The following is a 19943-nucleotide window of genomic DNA, read 5'->3' on the forward strand; positions in this document are numbered from 1 at the left end:
CATCATTGAAGTGAAAATGAACAGGTTTAATCCCACACCGTCTCTCCAGATTCAGAGAACAACACCAATGATACTATCGAAGAAAACATTTATTTGAAGAAAATGTACAACTGTTTATAGTACAACAGTAATTCACATTACAGCAACTCTTTAAGATATTGGTTTTCAACAGCTTCAGGTGCTGTGCCTCTGCGACCCTGAAAGAATCCAGGTCTGTGAATTAGGTCGGAACTCTTTGCAAGGAAAAAAAAAGAAGAAAAATGTATTACTTGTCTGTTTGGACAGAAATTTGCTTCGCATCTCTAGGCTACTGTTGTCTTACTACAAACAATAGTTAAACATACAAGGAGGTCCATAGGGAGCATGGGGAACTTACCTATTTCATCACTTGGTAGAAGAACAGAATGGTGATAACCAGAAAACCCAGGACCATCCAGTAGGAATCTGTAACAACAGGGAACCGTTTGGACTAATATGAATGGACACCATTTTGTTTCTGCTCAGGTTCTCCCAATGACTCACAGTCAGCAGGCACCCAACAGGAGAAAACATTTAGCAAAAGAGCAGTATCTGAACCTGCCTGATAAGAACACTCATTATATTTTAGTTGTCCATTCACGCCTAATGAACGTGACCCATCAGCAATGCTGATGTTCACCTAATTTCCTATTGTCCTCTCACGCCTGTGTCTGTAGCAGCTTACCTGGCTCAGGTGTCTCTACTGTCAGGCTGAGGGAGAGGGGTGTGTCCAGGGCCGGGTGGGTCACTCTGCAGGTGACCGTGGTTCCAGGGGGGAAGGTGGAGGGGTGAAGGGTGAGGTGGGAGGAGATGGACATGGTCCTGTCGCTGTGCTGCCGATGGCTGGAGAGAGACACCTGGTCTGATAGGACGCTAGGCTCTGAGTCTGTAGAGGAGACGGAGAACCACTCCATCTGAGAGAGAAGAGAGTCTCAGTATAATGTCTGTAATATTTAGGATATTAATATTATAAGTGCTGTACGATGACCTACCAATGATCTTCTGATTTCATTAGAGGTATGATCGCTGTGTGCTTGTGTGCTAATCACTTTGTAACAGTGGTATCTGTGAATATGAATGACTGAATATTTCATTGGTCGACCGCACCAGACACACCTGGACATCCAGAGGGTAGTAGTTCTTGCAGTGGCAGCTCAGTTTCTGGGGCAACTCATCCCAAAATACCAGCTTCTCCTCAGAGAGAGAAACATGAGGAGGTTCTGAAGACAGAGAGACTTCGTATTTAGATGTGAATAGTGTGCACACTATGTCACACATGACATAGACACCTAATGTAATAAACACATGTTCATATGTGTAGAGAAATAATGTACATTTGAGTCATTCAGCAGACCCTCTTATCTAGAGCAACTTACAGGAGCAATTAGGGTTAAGTGCCTTGCTCAAGGGCACATTGACAGATTTTTCAAATTTTCGTCTCGGGCATTCAAACCAGCAAACTTTTGGTTACTGTACCAACGCCACCTGCTGCCTATGTAAAGTAGAGGTCAACCGATTAATCGGCAGGGCCGATTACAAGTTTTCATAACAATCGGTAATCGGCATTTTTGGACGCCGATTATGTTGCAATCCACGAGGAGACTGCATGGCAGGCTGACCACCTGTTACACGAGTGCAGCAAGGAGCCAAGGTAAGTTGCTAGCTAGCGTCAAACTTTTCTTACAAAAAATAATCAATCTTAACATAATCACTAATTAACTACACATGGTTGATGATATTACTAGTTTAACTAGCTTGTCCTGCGTTGCATATAATCAATGCGGTACCTGTTAATTTATCATCGAATCACAGCCTACTTCGCCAAACGGGGGATGATTTAACAAAAGCACATTCACAAAAAAAGCACAATCGTAGCACCAATGTCACAAGTTATAACCATAAACATCAATGCCTTTCTTAAAATCAATACACAATATATATTTTTAAACCTGCATATTTAGTTAAAATAAATTAACGTTAGCAGACAATATTAACTAGGGAAATTGTGTCACTTATCTTGTGTTCAGTGTAAGCAGAGTCAGGGTATACGCAGCAGTTTGGGCCGCCTGGCTCGTTGTAAACTGTGTGAACCATTTCTTCCTAACAAAGACCGGAATTAATTTTCCAGAATTGTATATAATTATGACATAACATCGAAGGTTGTGCAATGTAACAGCAATATTTAGACTTAGGGTTGACACCCGTTCGATAAAATACGGAATGGTTCCGTATTTCACTGAAAGAATAAACGTTTTTTATTTTTTATTATAGTTTCCGGATTTGACCATATTAATGACCCAAGGCTCGTATTTCTGTGTGTTTATTATATTATAATTAAATCTATGATTTGATATTTGATAGAGCAGTCTGACTGAGTGGGGGTAGGCAGCAGCAGGCTCGTAAGCATTCATTCAAACAGCACTTTCCTGCGTTTAACAGCAGCTCTTTGCAATGCTTGAAGCACAGCGCTGTTTATGACTTCAAGCCTATCAACTCCTGAGGTTAGGCTGGCAATACTATACTGCCTATAAGAACATCCAATTGTCAAAAGTACATGAAATACAAATGGTATAGAGAGAAATAGTCCTATAAATTCCTATAATAACTACAACCTAAAACTTCTTACCTGGGAATATTGAAGACTCATGTTAAAAGGAACCACCAGCTTTCATATGTTCTCATGTTCTGAGCAAGGAACTTAAACGTTAGCTTTTTTACATGGCACATATTGCACTTTTACTTTCTTCTCCAACACTTTGTTTTTGCATTATTTAAACCAAATTGAACATGTTTAATTATTTATTTGAGACGAAATGGATTTTATTAATGTTTTATATTAAGTTAAAATAAGTGTTCATTCAGTATTGTTGTAATTGTCATTATTACAAATATATATAAAAATCGGACGATTAATCGGTGTCAGCTTTTTTTGGTCCTCCAATAATCGGTATCGGTTTCGGCATTGAAAAATCATAATCGGTTGACCACTAATGTAAAGAGACAATCAGTCACAAGTGTTCTTAGAGGGACTCACGTGTGACGTGTAGCTGTATGACCTGCTGGGCCTGGTACAGTCCAGTGCTGACGGTGCAGATGTAGGTCCCCTCGTCAGATACCTTCAGTCTGGCCAGAGTCAGAGACGCATTACCCTGCCCCACCAGCAGGGCGGCATCCACGCTCGAACCCTCCCTCTCCACGTGTACTGGAGGAGGAAAAAACGATGCGAAACAGAGTATGATGAGGTGAAAAATAGGTCAAATTTTCATAGTAATCATTCAGTAAACCTCTGGGTTCCTAGCTATGACAGCAGTAACACATTCTTCGTTTCCATCTCTGGGTGGATAATAAAGTTGGAATGTTGACCATGGAGGTCCTAATGCACTTTATGTTGTGATGGTAAGTAGACCTAACTCATCCAACACTTATAGCACCATCATAACTACTTAAATAATGCCTTTATTCTCTCACCTGCTGGCCCCTCCTCTGTCTCCGTCTGCCCCGCCCTAATCTCCAGCACTTTCCTCCCACTTCCTCTGTGCTGCAGCCGCCACTCAAGCCCCAGCTCCCGCCCTGGGGGTGGGGCCTGCTGCCTGAAGCCACAGTCCAGGAGGGCCATGCCCCTTAGAGGAGCGGAGTGGGACTCTGAGCGAGAGAACACCAGGAACACCACTGGGGAAGACAAGGGAGAGAGAAAGAAGGGATTATGGAGAAAGAAGCAAGTGAAAAGTAGAGAAAGTGCAAAATACTAGAGAAAGAAAGAAGGGTGATAAGAGAAGATGCGGATGAGAGAATGAGAGAGTAACAGTGTTATACATCATTACAATATGACATGTCTGCTCTACAACAGGCATACTACCAGAAGCATTATAATAACCTCCTTGTCTCACCCTCAGTCAGCAAAGTTCCTGATTGGCTGAGGGGGAGTTCCAGTTTGCTCTGCATGAGAGCTGGACGATCTGATTGGTCCAGTGGCAGTGTCTGCAGGACCAATGTGAGGCTGAGCCCACCCCCCTCTATCTGCAAGGAGCCAATGAAATAGGCTGGTTCTGTGGAGCCCTCCTTGGCATTACGAGGGAAGTAGCGGCTGATCTCACATGTCACTTCCTGCTCGTTACAGTCAGCGTGGAGCAGCAGGTCTGCCTCTGGGATCTCAGGAGACTCAACTGTCAGAAAGCAGAGAGGGGTGGAGGGAGAGTGCAGGAGAGGGATGGTGTGAGGGAGAGAGAAGGGCAAGGTAATTCCATCAGGTAACTCTGCTGTACAAAAGAGAACCTGATAATGAACCAACCTTTAGCCTCCAAGATGATGTTGTCAGGATCGGGGACAGCAGGAGGGTTGAAGGGGGTCAGAGTATCAGGTGAAAGATCAGGGGTCACGGCCAGGTCTCTGAGGACAAGTGTTGCTGGGGTGCGGCTGAAGAGAGCCCCACCTCCCATTCCCCCCATCCCACTACCCTCCTCCACCAGAGAACATGACAGCACCACGTCTGCTCCTCCCTGGCCTAAGAGAGGGAGAGAAGGGGAGGAGGAGCATGAGGAGTGAGAGGCGGGGACAGAATCGAGAGAGAGGCACGGGAAGAGGTCATAAGGAGCAGGAATGTGAGCATAGGTGACTAATGTCCAGAATATACAATCATTTCATGTTTAGAAAATGTCAGAAGTGAAGAAAAACAATTCTTACCAGAAACGCATGTAATCAAATATCCAAAAAGCAGGATTTCAAGCATCTTTCCAGTAGTTTTTTATTCAACAGTAATTACTGACCATTCATAAATATACAGAATAGACCCCTAATTTCACAATTTAATTAATGACCACGCTCGAAACCAAATACAATTTAGAGACAGTTAAAATGTTAGGCTGTTATACAGTGAAGTTACTTTCACTTTTGTTTGGAGGTAAATCAAATAAAGTTACAAATGGTTAATTAAATGTTCACGTAGAACGTTATTAGTTTGACATATTAAGAATGATCAGACCTATTGATTTATCAAACATCGATTAATAGATGCCATGTTTCCAGCGTGTATTTTTCTTATTGCGTTCTAAGTTGTTTTCAGCGTTCGAAGCAGGTGCGTCATTGCAGAATTTAGAGAAGCTTTGCTGAATGAAAGTGAAAGAGAGTTGTCCATTTTTCAGCATATCCTCCAATCACACAGCAATAACCTCATCCCTCATTGGTGGCTAAGATAAAATGTGTGTCCGTAACAGAGCACGTGAGCGTAGTTGCACCAAGCCAATAGATGGCGCTGATGTTATGTGTATTTGAGTGTTATACTATATAGTATGAGTGAGCCAAATTAGGCAATACTTACTATGCACTGAGCTGTATGCATGCTACACAATGATGCTGAAGTAAATACATTCTAATCAACATTACCTTGCTCTTGTATAGAACAAAGAAAATACAAAATACGGCGCACATGTCCTTTCCAACGCTCTGCTAAAAACCGCGCCGCGCTCACAGGTGAAAACATTCGCTCCATTCATTAAAATACAATTTAACCAACACCCATCGATTTTTTTTGTGACTACCTGGACCTACCATTTGGTTTTGAACTATTAAAATCAAACTATATGTATTTGAACGAAAATTATTTGAATAAACATGAAAAGGTGATTGCAAGAAGTACACATAATTTCAAAAAGGGATCTCCTATGGTGACAGCCGAAGAACCCTTTGGGAACTTTTTTTTCTAAAAGTGTATGGGTAACTATGGGCCCTGGTCAAAAGTAGTGCGCTACATAGGGAATAGGGTGCCATTTTAGACATAGGCACTCTTTGCATAAGTTAACTAAGCCAATTTACTCCATACACACACCAGACCTCAGTTCAAATGGAATTTGAAATCATTTAAAATACTTTAGCTGGGCATGATTGAGCTTCCCTGGTGCAATGGAACCAATGAAATAGTCCCAAAAGTGCAAATCCCACTTTATACACCAACGTCTGGCTCTTGCATACGCACAAAGTATTTCAAATATTTAAACTACTATTTGAACCCAGGTCTGACACACAGTCTCCTAGCATCAGTCAGTGTGTTAAGTAGGCTACATTAGCTCCAAGGAGCGATGAGTGATGATGGTTGCTGTAGACAGATGGCCAGAATTACGGTTACACATTATTTACGACAGCCATCTCTCTCTCTCTCTCTCTCTCTCTCTCTCTCTCTCTCTCTCTCTCTCTCTCTCTCTCTCTCTCTCTCTCTCTCTCTCTCTCCCTCTCTCTCTCTCTCTCTCTACACCTCTCTCTCTCTCTGTCTCTCTCTCTCTCTCTGTGCAAATAGGCTGTGATTTTTGTAGGTATTTTTCTTAAAACTGCATTGTTAGTTATTAAGGGCTTGTAAGTAGTATTTCACTGTTGTATTTGGCGCATGTGACAAATACAATTTCGATTTGATTTGACTTAGAATTAAATACTAATTAAACGAAAAATGACTTATTCGTGCCTTTGAATTCATTTTTAGAAACACCAGTTTGGCCAGTCTGTGGCTTCTGTCTCATGTGATGGTGCCTGGAGAGCAGGTCAGCAGCAGTAAATATCCTCTCCATACTTGTAGAACCACTGGGGATGCTAAACACCCTGTTGGCCGCCCCAGGCTGGGCAGAGATGCAGAGTTGTTTGAAATGTTTTCTATAGGTAGGCCTAAAGGTTTTAAGGCAAAATATGCCAGGCCTATTGGGCCAAAATCATTATGGCCTATTGTATTGATAATAGAACAAAAATGTACGAAACGTTTAAGAAATCATTTTTTTTTGTTTATAAATACTTTGATACAATGACACACTTAGTTATCTATCCACCTCGTTCCTTTCTTTTAGCATGCGCACATAGTAAGTATGCCATCATGCTTTTGGGATATGTGTCTTTTCAGATTCCACAATGATTCTTAAGTTGTGGACATTAGATCACTACACTCCCTCTCTTCTTTGTTTCTGGACATTACATCACCACACTCCCTCTCTTCTTTGTTGTGATCATTACATCACTACACTCCCTCTCTTCTTTGTTGTGATCATTACATCTCCACACTCCCTCTCTTCTTTGTTGTGGTCATTACATCACCACACTCCCTCTCTTCTTTGTTGTGGTCATTACATCTCCACACTCCCTCTCTTCTTTGTTGTGGTCATTACATCACCACACTCCCTCTCTTCTTTGTTGTGATCATTACATCTCCACACTCCCTCTCTTCTTTGTTGTGGTCATTACATCACTACACTCCCTCTCTTCTTTGTTGTGATCATTACATCTCCACACTCCCTCTCTTCTTTGTTGTGGTCATTACATCACCACACTCCCTCTCTTCTTTGTTGTGATCATTACATCACCACACTCCCTCTCTTCTTTGTTGTGGTCATTACATCTCCACACTCCCTCTCTTCTTTGTTGTGATCATTACATCTCCACACTCCCTCTCTTCTTTGTTGTGATCATTACATCACCACACTCCCTCTCTTCTTTGTTGTGATCATTACATCTCCACACTCCCTCTCTTCTTTGTTGTGATCATTACATCACCACACTCCCTCTCTTCTTTGTTGTGGTCATTACATCACCACACTCCCTCTCTTCTTTGTTGTGGACATTACATCACCACACTCCCTCTCTTCTTTGTTGTGGTCATTACATCACCACACTCCCTCTCTTCTTTGTTGTGGTCATTACATCTCCACACTCCCTCTCTTCTTTGTTGTGGTCATTACATCACCACACTCCCTCTCTTCTTTGTTGTGGTCATTACATCACCACACTTCCTCTCTTCTTTGTTGTGGTCATTACATCACCACACTTCCTCTCTTCTTTGTTGTGATCATTACATCACCACACTCCCTCTCTTCTTTGTTGTGATCATTACATCACCACACTCCCTCTCTTCTTTGTTGTGGTCATTACATCTCCACACTCCCTCTCTTCTTTGTTGTGATCATTACATCACCACACTCCCTCTCTTCTTTGTTGTGGTCATTACATCACCACACTCCCTCTCTTCTTTGTTGTGGTCATTACATCACCACACTTCCTCTCTTCTTTGTTGTGATCATTACATCACCACACTCCCTCTCTTCTTTGTTGTGATCATTACATCACCACACTCCCTCTCTTCTTTGTTGTGGTCATTACATCTCCACACTCCCTCTCTTCTTTGTTGTGATCATTACATCACCACACTCCCTCTCTTCTTTGTTGTGGTCATTACATCACCACACTCCCTCTCTTCTTTGTTGTGGTCATTACATCACCACACTTCCTCTCTTCTTTGTTGTGGTCATTACATCACTACACTTCCTCTCTTCTTTGTTGTGATCATTACATCACCACACTCCCTCTCTTCTTTGTTGTGGTCATTACATCACTACACTCCCTCTCTTCTTTGTTGTGGTCATTACATCACCACACTCCCTCTCTTCTTTGTTGTGGTCATTACATCACCACACTCCCTCTCTTCTTTGTTGTGGTCATTACATCACCACACTCCCTCTCTTCTTTGTTGTGGTCATTACATCACCACACTCCCTCTCTTCTTTGTTGTGGACATTACATCACCACACTCCCTCTCTTCTTTGTTGTGGTCATTACATCACCACACTCCCTCTCTTCTTTGTTGTGGTCATTACATCACCACACTCCCTCTCTTCTTTGTTGTGGTCATTACATCACCACACTCCCTCTCTTCTTTGTTGTGGTCATTACATCACCACACTTCCTCTCTTCTTTGTTGTGGTCATTACATCACCACACTCCCTCTCTTCTTTGTTGTGGTCATTACATCACCACACTTCCTCTCTTCTTTGTTGTGGTCATTACATCACCACACTCCCTCTCTTCTTTGTTGTGGTCATTACATCACCACACTTCCTCTCTTCTTTGTTGTGGTCATTACATCACCACACTCCCTCTCTTCTTTGTTGTGATCATTACATCACCACACTTCCTCTCTTCTTTGTTGTGGTCATTACATCACCACACTCCCTCTCTTCTTTGTTGTGGTCATTACATCACCACACTCCCTCTCTTCTTTGTTGTGGACATTACATCTCCACACTCCCTCTCTTCTTTGTTGTGGTCATTACATCACCACACTCCCTCTCTTCTTTGTTGTGGTCATTACATCTCCACACTCCCTCTCTTCTTTGTTGTGGACATTACATCACCACACTCCCTCTCTTCTTTGTTGTGGTCATTACATCACCACACTCCCTCTCTTCTTTGTTGTGGTCATTACATCACCACACTCCCTCTCTTCTTTGTTGTGGTCATTACATCACCACACTCCCTCTCTTCTTTGTTGTGGTCATTACATCACCACACTCCCTCTCTTCTTTGTTGTGGACATTACATCACCACACTCCCTCTCTTCTTTGTTGTGGTCATTACATCACCACACTCCCTCTCTTCTTTGTTGTGGTCATTACATCTCCACACTCCCTCTCTTCTTTGTTGTGATCATTACATCACCACACTCCCTCTCTTCTTTGTTGTGATCATTACATCACCACACTCCCTCTCTTGTTTGTTGTGGTCATTACATCTCCACACTCCCTCTCTTCTTTGTTGTGATCATTACATCACCACACTCCCTCTCTTCTTTGTTGTGGTCATTACATCATCACACTCCCTCTCTTCTTTGTTGTGGTCATTACATCACCACACTTCCTCTCTTCTTTGTTGTGGTCATTACATCACTACACTTCCTCTCTTCTTTGTTGTGATCATTACATCACCACACTCCCTCTCTTCTTTGTTGTGGTCATTACATCACTACACTCCCTCTCTTCTTTGTTGTGATCATTACATCACCACACTCCCTCTCTTCTTTGTTGTGGTCATTACATCACCACACTCCCTCTCTTCTTTGTTGTGGTCATTACATCACCACACTCCCTCTCTTCTTTGTTGTGGTCATTACATCACCACACTCCCTCTCTTCTTTGTTGTGGACATTACATCACCACACTCCCTCTCTTCTTTGTTGTGGTCATTACATCACCACACTCCCTCTCTTCTTTGTTGTGGTCATTACATCTCCACACTCCCTCTCTTCTTTGTTGTGATCATTACATCACCACACTCCCTCTCTTCTTTGTTGTGATCATTACATCACCACACTCCCTCTCTTCTTTGTTGTGGTCATTACATCTCCACACTCCCTCTCTTCTTTGTTGTGATCATTACATCACCACACTCCCTCTCTTCTTTGTTGTGGTCATTACATCACCACACTCCCTCTCTTCTTTGTTGTGGTCATTACATCACCACACTTCCTCTCTTCTTTGTTGTGGTCATTACATCACTACACTTCCTCTCTTCTTTGTTGTGATCATTACATCACCACACTCCCTCTCTTCTTTGTTGTGGTCATTACATCACTACACTCCCTCTCTTCTTTGTTGTGGTCATTACATCACCACACTCCCTCTCTTCTTTGTTGTGGTCATTACATCACCACACTCCCTCTCTTCTTTGTTGTGGTCATTACATCACCACACTCCCTCTCTTCTTTGTTGTGGTCATTACATCACCACACTCCCTCTCTTCTTTGTTGTGGACATTACATCACCACACTCCCTCTCTTCTTTGTTGTGGTCATTACATCACCACACTCCCTCTCTTCTTTGTTGTGGTCATTACATCACCACACTCCCTCTCTTCTTTGTTGTGGTCATTACATCACCACACTCCCTCTCTTCTTTGTTGTGGTCATTACATCACCACACTTCCTCTCTTCTTTGTTGTGGTCATTACATCACCACACTCCCTCTCTTCTTTGTTGTGGTCATTACATCACCACACTTCCTCTCTTCTTTGTTGTGGTCATTACATCACCACACTCCCTCTCTTCTTTGTTGTGGTCATTACATCACCACACTTCCTCTCTTCTTTGTTGTGGTCATTACATCACCACACTCCCTCTCTTCTTTGTTGTGATCATTACATCACCACACTTCCTCTCTTCTTTGTTGTGGTCATTACATCACCACACTCCCTCTCTTCTTTGTTGTGGTCATTACATCACCACACTCCCTCTCTTCTTTGTTGTGGACATTACATCTCCACACTCCCTCTCTTCTTTGTTGTGGTCATTACATCACCACACTCCCTCTCTTCTTTGTTGTGGTCATTACATCTCCACACTCCCTCTCTTCTTTGTTGTGGACATTACATCACCACACTCCCTCTCTTCTTTGTTGTGGTCATTACATCACCACACTCCCTCTCTTCTTTGTTGTGGTCATTACATCACCACACTCCCTCTCTTCTTTGTTGTGGTCATTACATCACCACACTCCCTCTCTTCTTTGTTGTGGTCATTACATCACCACACTCCCTCTCTTCTTTGTTGTGGTCATTACATCACCACACTCCCTCTCTTCTTTGTTGTGATCATTACATCACCACACTCCCTCTCTTCTTTGTTGTGATCATTACATCACCACACTCCCTCTCTTCTTTGTTGTGGACATTACATCTCCACACTCCCTCTCTTCTTTGTTGTGGACATTACATCACCACACTCCCTCTCTTCTTTGTTGTGATCATTACATCACCATACTCCCTCTCTTCTTTGTTGTGGTCATTACATCACCACACTCCCTCTCTTCTTTGTTGTGGTCATTACATCACCACACTCCCTCTCTTCTTTGTTGTGGTCATTACATCACCACACTCCCTCTCTTCTTTGTTGTGATCATTACATCACCACACTTCCTCTCTTCTTTGTTGTGATCATTACATCACCACACTCCCTCTCTTCTTTGTTGTGGTCATTACATCACTACACTTCCTCTCTTCTTTGTTGTGGTCATTACATCACCACACTCCCTCTCTTCTTTGTTGTGATCATTACATCACCACACTTCCTCTCTTCTTTGTTGTGGTCATTACATCACCACACTCCCTCTCTTCTTTGTTGTGGTCATTACATCACCACACTTCCTCTCTTCTTTGTTGTGGTCATTACATCTCCACACTCCCTCTCTTCTTTGTTGTGGTCATTACATCACCACACTCCCTCTCTTCTTTGTTGTGGACATTACATCACCACACTTCCTCTCTTCTTTGTTGTGGTCATTACATCACCACACTCCCTCTCTTCTTTGTTGTGGTCATTACATCACCACACTCCCTCTCTTCTTTGTTGTGGTCATTACATCACCACACTCCCTCTCTTCTTTGTTGTGGTCATTACATCACCACACTCCCTCTCTTCTTTGTTGTGGTCATTACATCACCACACTCCCTCTCTTCTTTGTTGTGGACATTACATCACCACACTTCCTCTCTTCTTTGTTGTGGTCATTACATCACCACACTCCCTCTCTTCTTTGTTGTGGTCATTACATCACCACACTCCCTCTCTTCTTTGTTGTGGTCATTACATCACCACACTTCCTCTCTTCTTTGTTGTGGTCATTACATCACCACACTCCCTCTCTTCTTTGTTGTGGTCATTACATCACCACACTCCCTCTCTTCTTTGTTGTGGTCATTACATCACCACACTCCCTCTCTTCTTTGTTGTGGTCATTACATCACCACACTCCCTCTCTTCTTTGTTGTGGACATTACATCACCACACTCCCTCTCTTCTTTGTTGTGATCATTACATCACCACACTCCCTCTCTTCTTTGTTGTGGTCATTACATCACTACACTCCCTCTCTTCTTTGTTGTGGTCATTACATCACCACACTTCCTCTCTTCTTTGTTGTGGTCATTACATCACCACACTTCCTCTCTTCTTTGTTGTGGTCATTACATCACCACACTTCCTCTCTTCTTTGTTGTGGTCATTACATCACCACACTCCCTCTCTTCTTTGTTGTGGTCATTACATCACCACACTCCCTCTCTTCTTTGTTGTGGTCATTACATCACCACACTCCCTCTCTTCTTTGTTGTGGTCATTACATCACCACACTCCCTCTCTTCTTTGTTGTGATCATTACATCACCACACTCCCTCTCTTCTTTGTTGTGGTCATTACATCACCACACTCCCTCTCTTCTTTGTTGTGGTCATTACATCACCACACTCCCTCTCTTCTTTGTTGTGGACATTACATCACCACACTTCCTCTCTTCTTTGTTGTGATCATTACATCACCACACTCCCTCTCTTCTTTGTTGTGGACATTACATCACCACACTTCCTCTCTTCTTTGTTGTGATCATTACATCACTACACTCCCTCTCTTCTTTGTTGTGATCATTACATCACCACACTCCCTCTCTTCTTTGTTGTGATCATTACATCACTACACTTCCTCTCTTCTTTGATGTGATCATTACATCACCACACTCCCTCTCTTCTTTGTTGTGATCATTACATCACCACACTCCCTCTCTTCTTTGATGTGATCATTACATCACCACACTCCCTCTCTTCTTTGTTGTGGTCATTACATCACCACACTCCCTCTCTTCTTTGTTGTGGTCATTACATCACCACACTCCCTCTCTTCTTTGTTGTGGTCATTACATCACCACACTCCCTCTCTTCTTTGTTGTGGTCATTACATCACCACACTCCCTCTCTTCTTTGTTGTGGTCATTACATCACCACACTCCCTCTCTTCTTTGTTGTGGACATTACATCACCACACTTCCTCTCTTCTTTGTTGTGGTCATTACATCACCACACTCCCTCTCTTCTTTGTTGTGGTCATTATATCACTACACTCCCTCTCTTCTTTGTTGTGGACATTACATCACCACACTTCCTCTCTTCTTTGTTGTGGTCATTACATCACCACACTCCCTCTCTTCTTTGTTGTGGACATTACATCACCACACTTCCTCTCTTCTTTGTTGTGGTCATTACATCACCACACTCCCTCTCTTCTTTGTTGTGGTCATTACATCACCACACTCCCTCTCTTCTTTGTTGTGGACATTACATCACCACACTTCCTCTCTTCTTTGTTGTGGTCATTACATCACCACACTTCCTCTCTTCTTTGTTGTGATCATTACATCACTACACTCCCTCTCTTCTTTGTTGTGATCATTACATCACCACACTCCCTCTCTTCTTTGTTGTGGTCATTACATCACCACACTCCCTCTCTTCTTTGTTGTGATCATTACATCACCACACTCCCTCTCTTCTTTGTTGTGGTCATTACATCACCACACTCCCTCTCTTCTTTGTTGTGATCATTACATCTCCACACTCCCTCTCTTCTTTGTTGTGGTCATTACATCACCACACTCCCTCTCTTCTTTGTTGTGGTCATTACATCACCACACTCCCTCTCTTCTTTGTTGTGATCATTACATCACCACACTCCCTCTCTTCTTTGTTGTGGTCATTACATCACCACACTCCCTCTCTTCTTTGTTCTGGTCATTACATCTCCACACTCCCTCTCTTCTTTGTTGTGATCATTACATCACCACACTCCCTCTCTTCTTTGTTGTGGTCATTACATCACCACACTCCCTCTCTTCTTTGTTGTGGTCATTACATCACCACACTCCCTCTCTTCTTTGTTGTGGTCATTACATCACCACACTTCCTCTCTTCTTTGTTGTGATCATTACATCACCACACTCCCTCTCTTCTTTGTTGTGGTCATTACATCACTACACTCCCTCTCTTCTTTGTTGTGGTCATTACATCACCACACTTCCTCTCTTCTTTGTTGTGGTCATTACATCACCACACTCCCTCTCTTCTTTGTTGTGGTCATTACATCACCACACTCCCTCTCTTCTTTGTTGTGGTCATTACATCACCACACTCCCTCTCTTCTTTGTTGTGGTCATTACATCACCACACTCCCTCTCTTCTTTGTTGTGGTCATTACATCACCACACTCCCTCTCTTCTTTGTTGTGGTCATTACATCACCACACTTCCTCTCTTCTTTGTTGTGGTCATTACATCACCACACTCCCTCTCTTCTTTGTTGTGGTCATTACATCACCACACTTCCTCTCTTCTTTGTTGTGGTCATTACATCTCCACACTCCCTCTCTTCTTTGTTGTGATCATTACATCTCCACACTCCCTCTCTTCTTTGTTGTGGTCATTACATCACCACACTCCCTCTCTTCTTTGTTGTGATCATTACATCACCACACTCCCTCTCTTCTTTGTTGTGATCATTACATCTCCACACTCCCTCTCTTCTTTGTTGTGGTCATTACATCACCACACTTCCTCTCTTCTTTGTTGTGGTCATTACATCACCACACTTCCTCTCTTCTTTGTTGTGGTCATTACATCTCCACACTCCCTCTCTTCTTTGTTGTGGTCATTACATCACTACACTCCCTCTCTTCTTTGTTGTGGTCATTACATCTCCACACTCCCTCTCTTCTTTGTTGTGGTCATTACATCACCACACTTCCTCTCTTCTTTGTTGTGGTCATTACATCACCACACTTCCTCTCTTCTTTGTTGTGGGCATTACATCTCCACACTCCCTCTCTTCTTTGTTGTGGTCATTACATCACCACACTCCCTCTCTTCTTTGTTGTGGTCATTACATCACCACACTCCCTCTCTTCTTTGTTGTGGTCATTACATCACCACACTCCCTCTCTTCTTTGTTGTGATCATTACATCACTACACTCCCTCTCTTCTTTGTTGTGATCATTACATCTCCACACTCCCTCTCTTCTTTGTTGTGGTCATTACATCACCACACTCCCTCTCTTCTTTGTTGTGATCATTACATCACCACACTCCCTCTCTTCTTTGTTGTGATCATTACATCACCACACTCCCTCTCTTCTTTGTTGTGGTCATTACATCACTACACTTCCTCTCTTCTTTGTTGTGATCATTACATCACCACACTTCCTCTCTTCTTTGTTGTGGTCATTACATCACCACACTCCCTCTCTTCTTTGTTGTGGTCATTACATCACCACACTTCCTCTCTTCTTTGTTGTGGTCATTACATCACCACACTCCCTCTCTTCTTTGTTGTGGTCATTACATCACCACACTCCCTCTCTTCTTTGTTGTGGTCATTACATCACTACACTCCCTCTCTTCTTTGTTGTGATCATTACATCACCACACTCCCTCTCTTCTTTGTTGTGATCATTACATCACCACACTCCCTCTCTTCTTTGTTGTGGTCATTACATCACCACACTTCCTCTCTTCTTTGTTGTGGTCATTACATCACCACACTCCCTCTCTTCTTTGTTGTGAACATTACATCACCACACTCCCTCTCTTCTTTGTTGTGGTCATTACATCACCACACTCCCTCTCTTCTTTGTTGTGGTCATTACATCACTACACTTCCTCTCTTCTTTGTTGTGATCATTACATCACCACACTTCCTCTCTTCTTTGTTGTGGTCATTACATCACCACACTCCCTCTCTTCTTTGTTGTGGTCATTACATCACCACACTTCCTCTCTTCTTTGTTGTGGTCATTACATCACCACACTTCCTCTCTTCTTTGTTGTGATCATTACATCACCACACTCCCTCTCTTCTTTGTTGTGGTCATTACATCACTACACTCCCTCTCTTCTTTGTTGTGGTCATTACATCACCACACTCCCTCTCTTCTTTGTTGTGGTCATTACATCACCACACTCCCTCTCTTCTTTGTTGTTGTCATTACATCACCACACTCCCTCTCTTCTTTGTTGTGATCATTACATCACCACACTCCCTCTCTTCTTTGTTGTGGTCATTATATCACTACACTCCCTCTCTTCTTTGTTGTGATCATTACATCACCACACTTCCTCTCTTCTTTGTTGTGGTCATTACATCACTACACTCCCTCTCTTCTTTGTTGTGGTCATTACATCACCACACTCCCTCTCTTCTTTGTTGTGGTCATTACATCACCACACTCCCTCTCTTCTTTGTTGTTGTCATTACATCACCACACTCCCTCTCTTCTTTGTTGTGATCATTACATCACCACACTCCCTCTCTTCTTTGTTGTGGTCATTATATCACTACACTCCCTCTCTTCTTTGTTGTGATCATTACATCTCCACACTCCCTCTCTTCTTTGTTGTGGTCATTACATCACCACACTCCCTCTCTTCTTTGTTGTGGTCATTACATCACCACACTCCCTCTCTTCTTTGTTGTGATCATTACATCACCACACTCCCTCTCTTCTTTGTTGTGGTCATTACATCACCACACTCCCTCTCTTCTTTGTTGTGATCATTACATCACCACACTCCCTCTCTTCTTTGTTGTGATCATTACATCACCACACTCCCTCTCTTCTTTGTTGTGGTCATTATATCACTACACTCCCTCTCTTCTTTGTTGTGATCATTACATCACCACACTTCCTCTCTTCTTTGTTGTGGTCATTACATCACCACACTCCCTCTCTTCTTTGTTGTGATCATTACATCACCACACTCCCTCTCTTCTTTGTTGTGGTCATTACATCACCACACTCCCTCTCTTCTTTGTTGTGATCATTACATCACCACACTCCCTCTCTTCTTTGTTGTGATCATTACATCACTACACTTCCTCTCTTCTTTGTTGTGGTCATTACATCACCACACTCCCTCTCTTCTTTGTTGTGGTCATTACATCACCACACTTCCTCTCTTCTTTGTTGTGGTCATTACATCACCACACTCCCTCTCTTCTTTGTTGTGGTCATTACATCACCACACTCCCTCTCTTCTTTGTTGTGGTCATTACATCACTACACTCCCTCTCTTCTTTGTTGTGATCATTACATCACCACACTCCCTCTCTTCTTTGTTGTGATCATTACATCACCACACTCCCTCTCTTCTTTGTTGTGGTCATTACATCACCACACTTCCTCTCTTCTTTGTTGTGGTCATTACATCACCACACTCCCTCTCTTCTTTGTTGTGATCATTACATCACCACACTCCCTCTCTTCTTTGTTGTGGTCATTACATCACCACACTCCCTCTCTTCTTTGTTGTGGTCATTACATCACTACACTTCCTCTCTTCTTTGTTGTGATCATTACATCACCACACTTCCTCTCTTCTTTGTTGTGGTCATTACATCACCACACTCCCTCTCTTCTTTGTTGTGGTCATTACATCACCACACTTCCTCTCTTCTTTGTTGTGGTCATTACATCACCACACTTCCTCTCTTCTTTGTTGTGATCATTACATCACCACACTCCCTCTCTTCTTTGTTGTGGTCATTACATCACTACACTCCCTCTCTTCTTTGTTGTGGTCATTACATCACCACACTCCCTCTCTTCTTTGTTGTGGTCATTACATCACCACACTCCCTCTCTTCTTTGTTGTTGTCATTACATCACCACACTCCCTCTCTTCTTTGTTGTGATCATTACATCACCACACTCCCTCTCTTCTTTGTTGTGGTCATTATATCACTACACTCCCTCTCTTCTTTGTTGTGGTCATTATATCACTACACTCCCTCTCTTCTTTGTTGTGATCATTACATCTCCACACTCCCTCTCTTCTTTGTTGTGGTCATTACATCACCACACTCCCTCTCTTCTTTGTTGTGGTCATTACATCACCACACTCCCTCTCTTCTTTGTTGTGATCATTACATCACCACACTCCCTCTCTTCTTTGTTGTGGTCATTACATCACCACACTCCCTCTCTTCTTTGTTGTGATCATTACATCACCACACTCCCTCTCTTCTTTGTTGTGATCATTACATCACCACACTCCCTCTCTTCTTTGTTGTGGTCATTATATCACTACACTCCCTCTCTTCTTTGTTGTGATCATTACATCACCACACTTCCTCTCTTCTTTGTTGTGGTCATTACATCACCACACTCCCTCTCTTCTTTGTTGTGATCATTACATCACCACACTCCCTCTCTTCTTTGTTGTGGTCATTACATCACCACACTCCCTCTCTTCTTTGTTGTGATCATTACATCACCACACTCCCTCTCTTCTTTGTTGTGATCATTACATCACTACACTTCCTCTCTTCTTTGTTGTGGTCATTACATCACCACACTCCCTCTCTTCTTTGTTGTGGTCATTACATCACTACACTCCCTCTCTTCTTTGTTGTGGTCATTACATCACCACACTCCCTCTCTTCTTTGTTGTGGTCATTACATCACTACACTCCCTCTCTTCTTTGTTGTGATCATTACATCACCACACTTCCTCTCTTCTTTGTTGTGGTCATTACATCACCACACTCCCTCTCTTCTTTGTTGTGGACATTACATCACCACACTCCCTCTCTTCTTTGTTGTGGTCATTACATCACCACACTCCCTCTCTTCTTTGTTGTGATCATTACATCACCACACTTCCTCTCTTCTTTGTTGTGGTCATTACATCACCACACTCCCTCTCTTCTTTGTTGTGGACATTACATCACTACACTCCCTCTCTTCTTTGTTGTGATCATTACATCACCACACTCCCTCTCTTCTTTGTTGTGGTCATTACATCACCACACTCCCTCTCTTCTTTGTATTGGTCATTACATCACCACACTCCCTCTCTTCTTTGTTGTGGACATTACATCACCACACTCCCTCCCTTCTTTGTTGTGGTCATTACATCACCACACTTCCTCTCTTGGTCTTGGTCCTCCTCTTTGTAAGTCACCTTGATTTTGCACCTGTGTGTTTTATCAGTTTCTTTACGAAAATATTTAGACAATAGCTGAAGCAAGGGGCTATAAATAGCAGCACACAAGTAGACTACAAATGCATGCTGGGCCAGGCATGCCCTTAGCTGGTGAAGTGAGTGCTACTGGAGCGCTACTTGGAGCAAAATTGGAGTGGGCGAGAAGGCCAACAATCTCGCTCCATGCTCCGGTCAAATTGGGCACGCTTACATAAACGTAAAATAGTCAACCCAAGTCGAAGCTCTTTTCTTTCGTTCTACCTTTCTTCTCACACACACAGACAGGCACGCACACACACACACACACTCACACAAATGCACATGAGAAAAGC

General features: G+C 42.8%; 1 protein-coding gene across 1 annotated transcript; it reads right to left on the reverse strand.

The window, feature by feature from the left end:
- Positions 1 to 71: 71 nt before the first annotated feature.
- tapbpl (TAP binding protein like) lies at positions 72 to 5118 on the reverse strand. Its single transcript, NM_001124554.1, is given in 9 exon segments — positions 72 to 233; positions 377 to 444; positions 704 to 932; positions 1135 to 1238; positions 3053 to 3220; positions 3487 to 3687; positions 3906 to 4181; positions 4307 to 4519; positions 4699 to 5118. Coding segments are annotated over 8 exon segments (1305 nt in total). The 5' UTR covers positions 4745 to 5118; the 3' UTR covers positions 72 to 233.
- Between the last annotated feature and the right edge of the window lie 14825 nt (positions 5119 to 19943).

This window comes from Oncorhynchus mykiss, chromosome 2 (assembly GCF_013265735.2).
Source record: "Oncorhynchus mykiss isolate Arlee chromosome 2, USDA_OmykA_1.1, whole genome shotgun sequence".
NCBI lineage: Eukaryota > Metazoa > Chordata > Actinopteri > Salmoniformes > Salmonidae > Oncorhynchus > Oncorhynchus mykiss.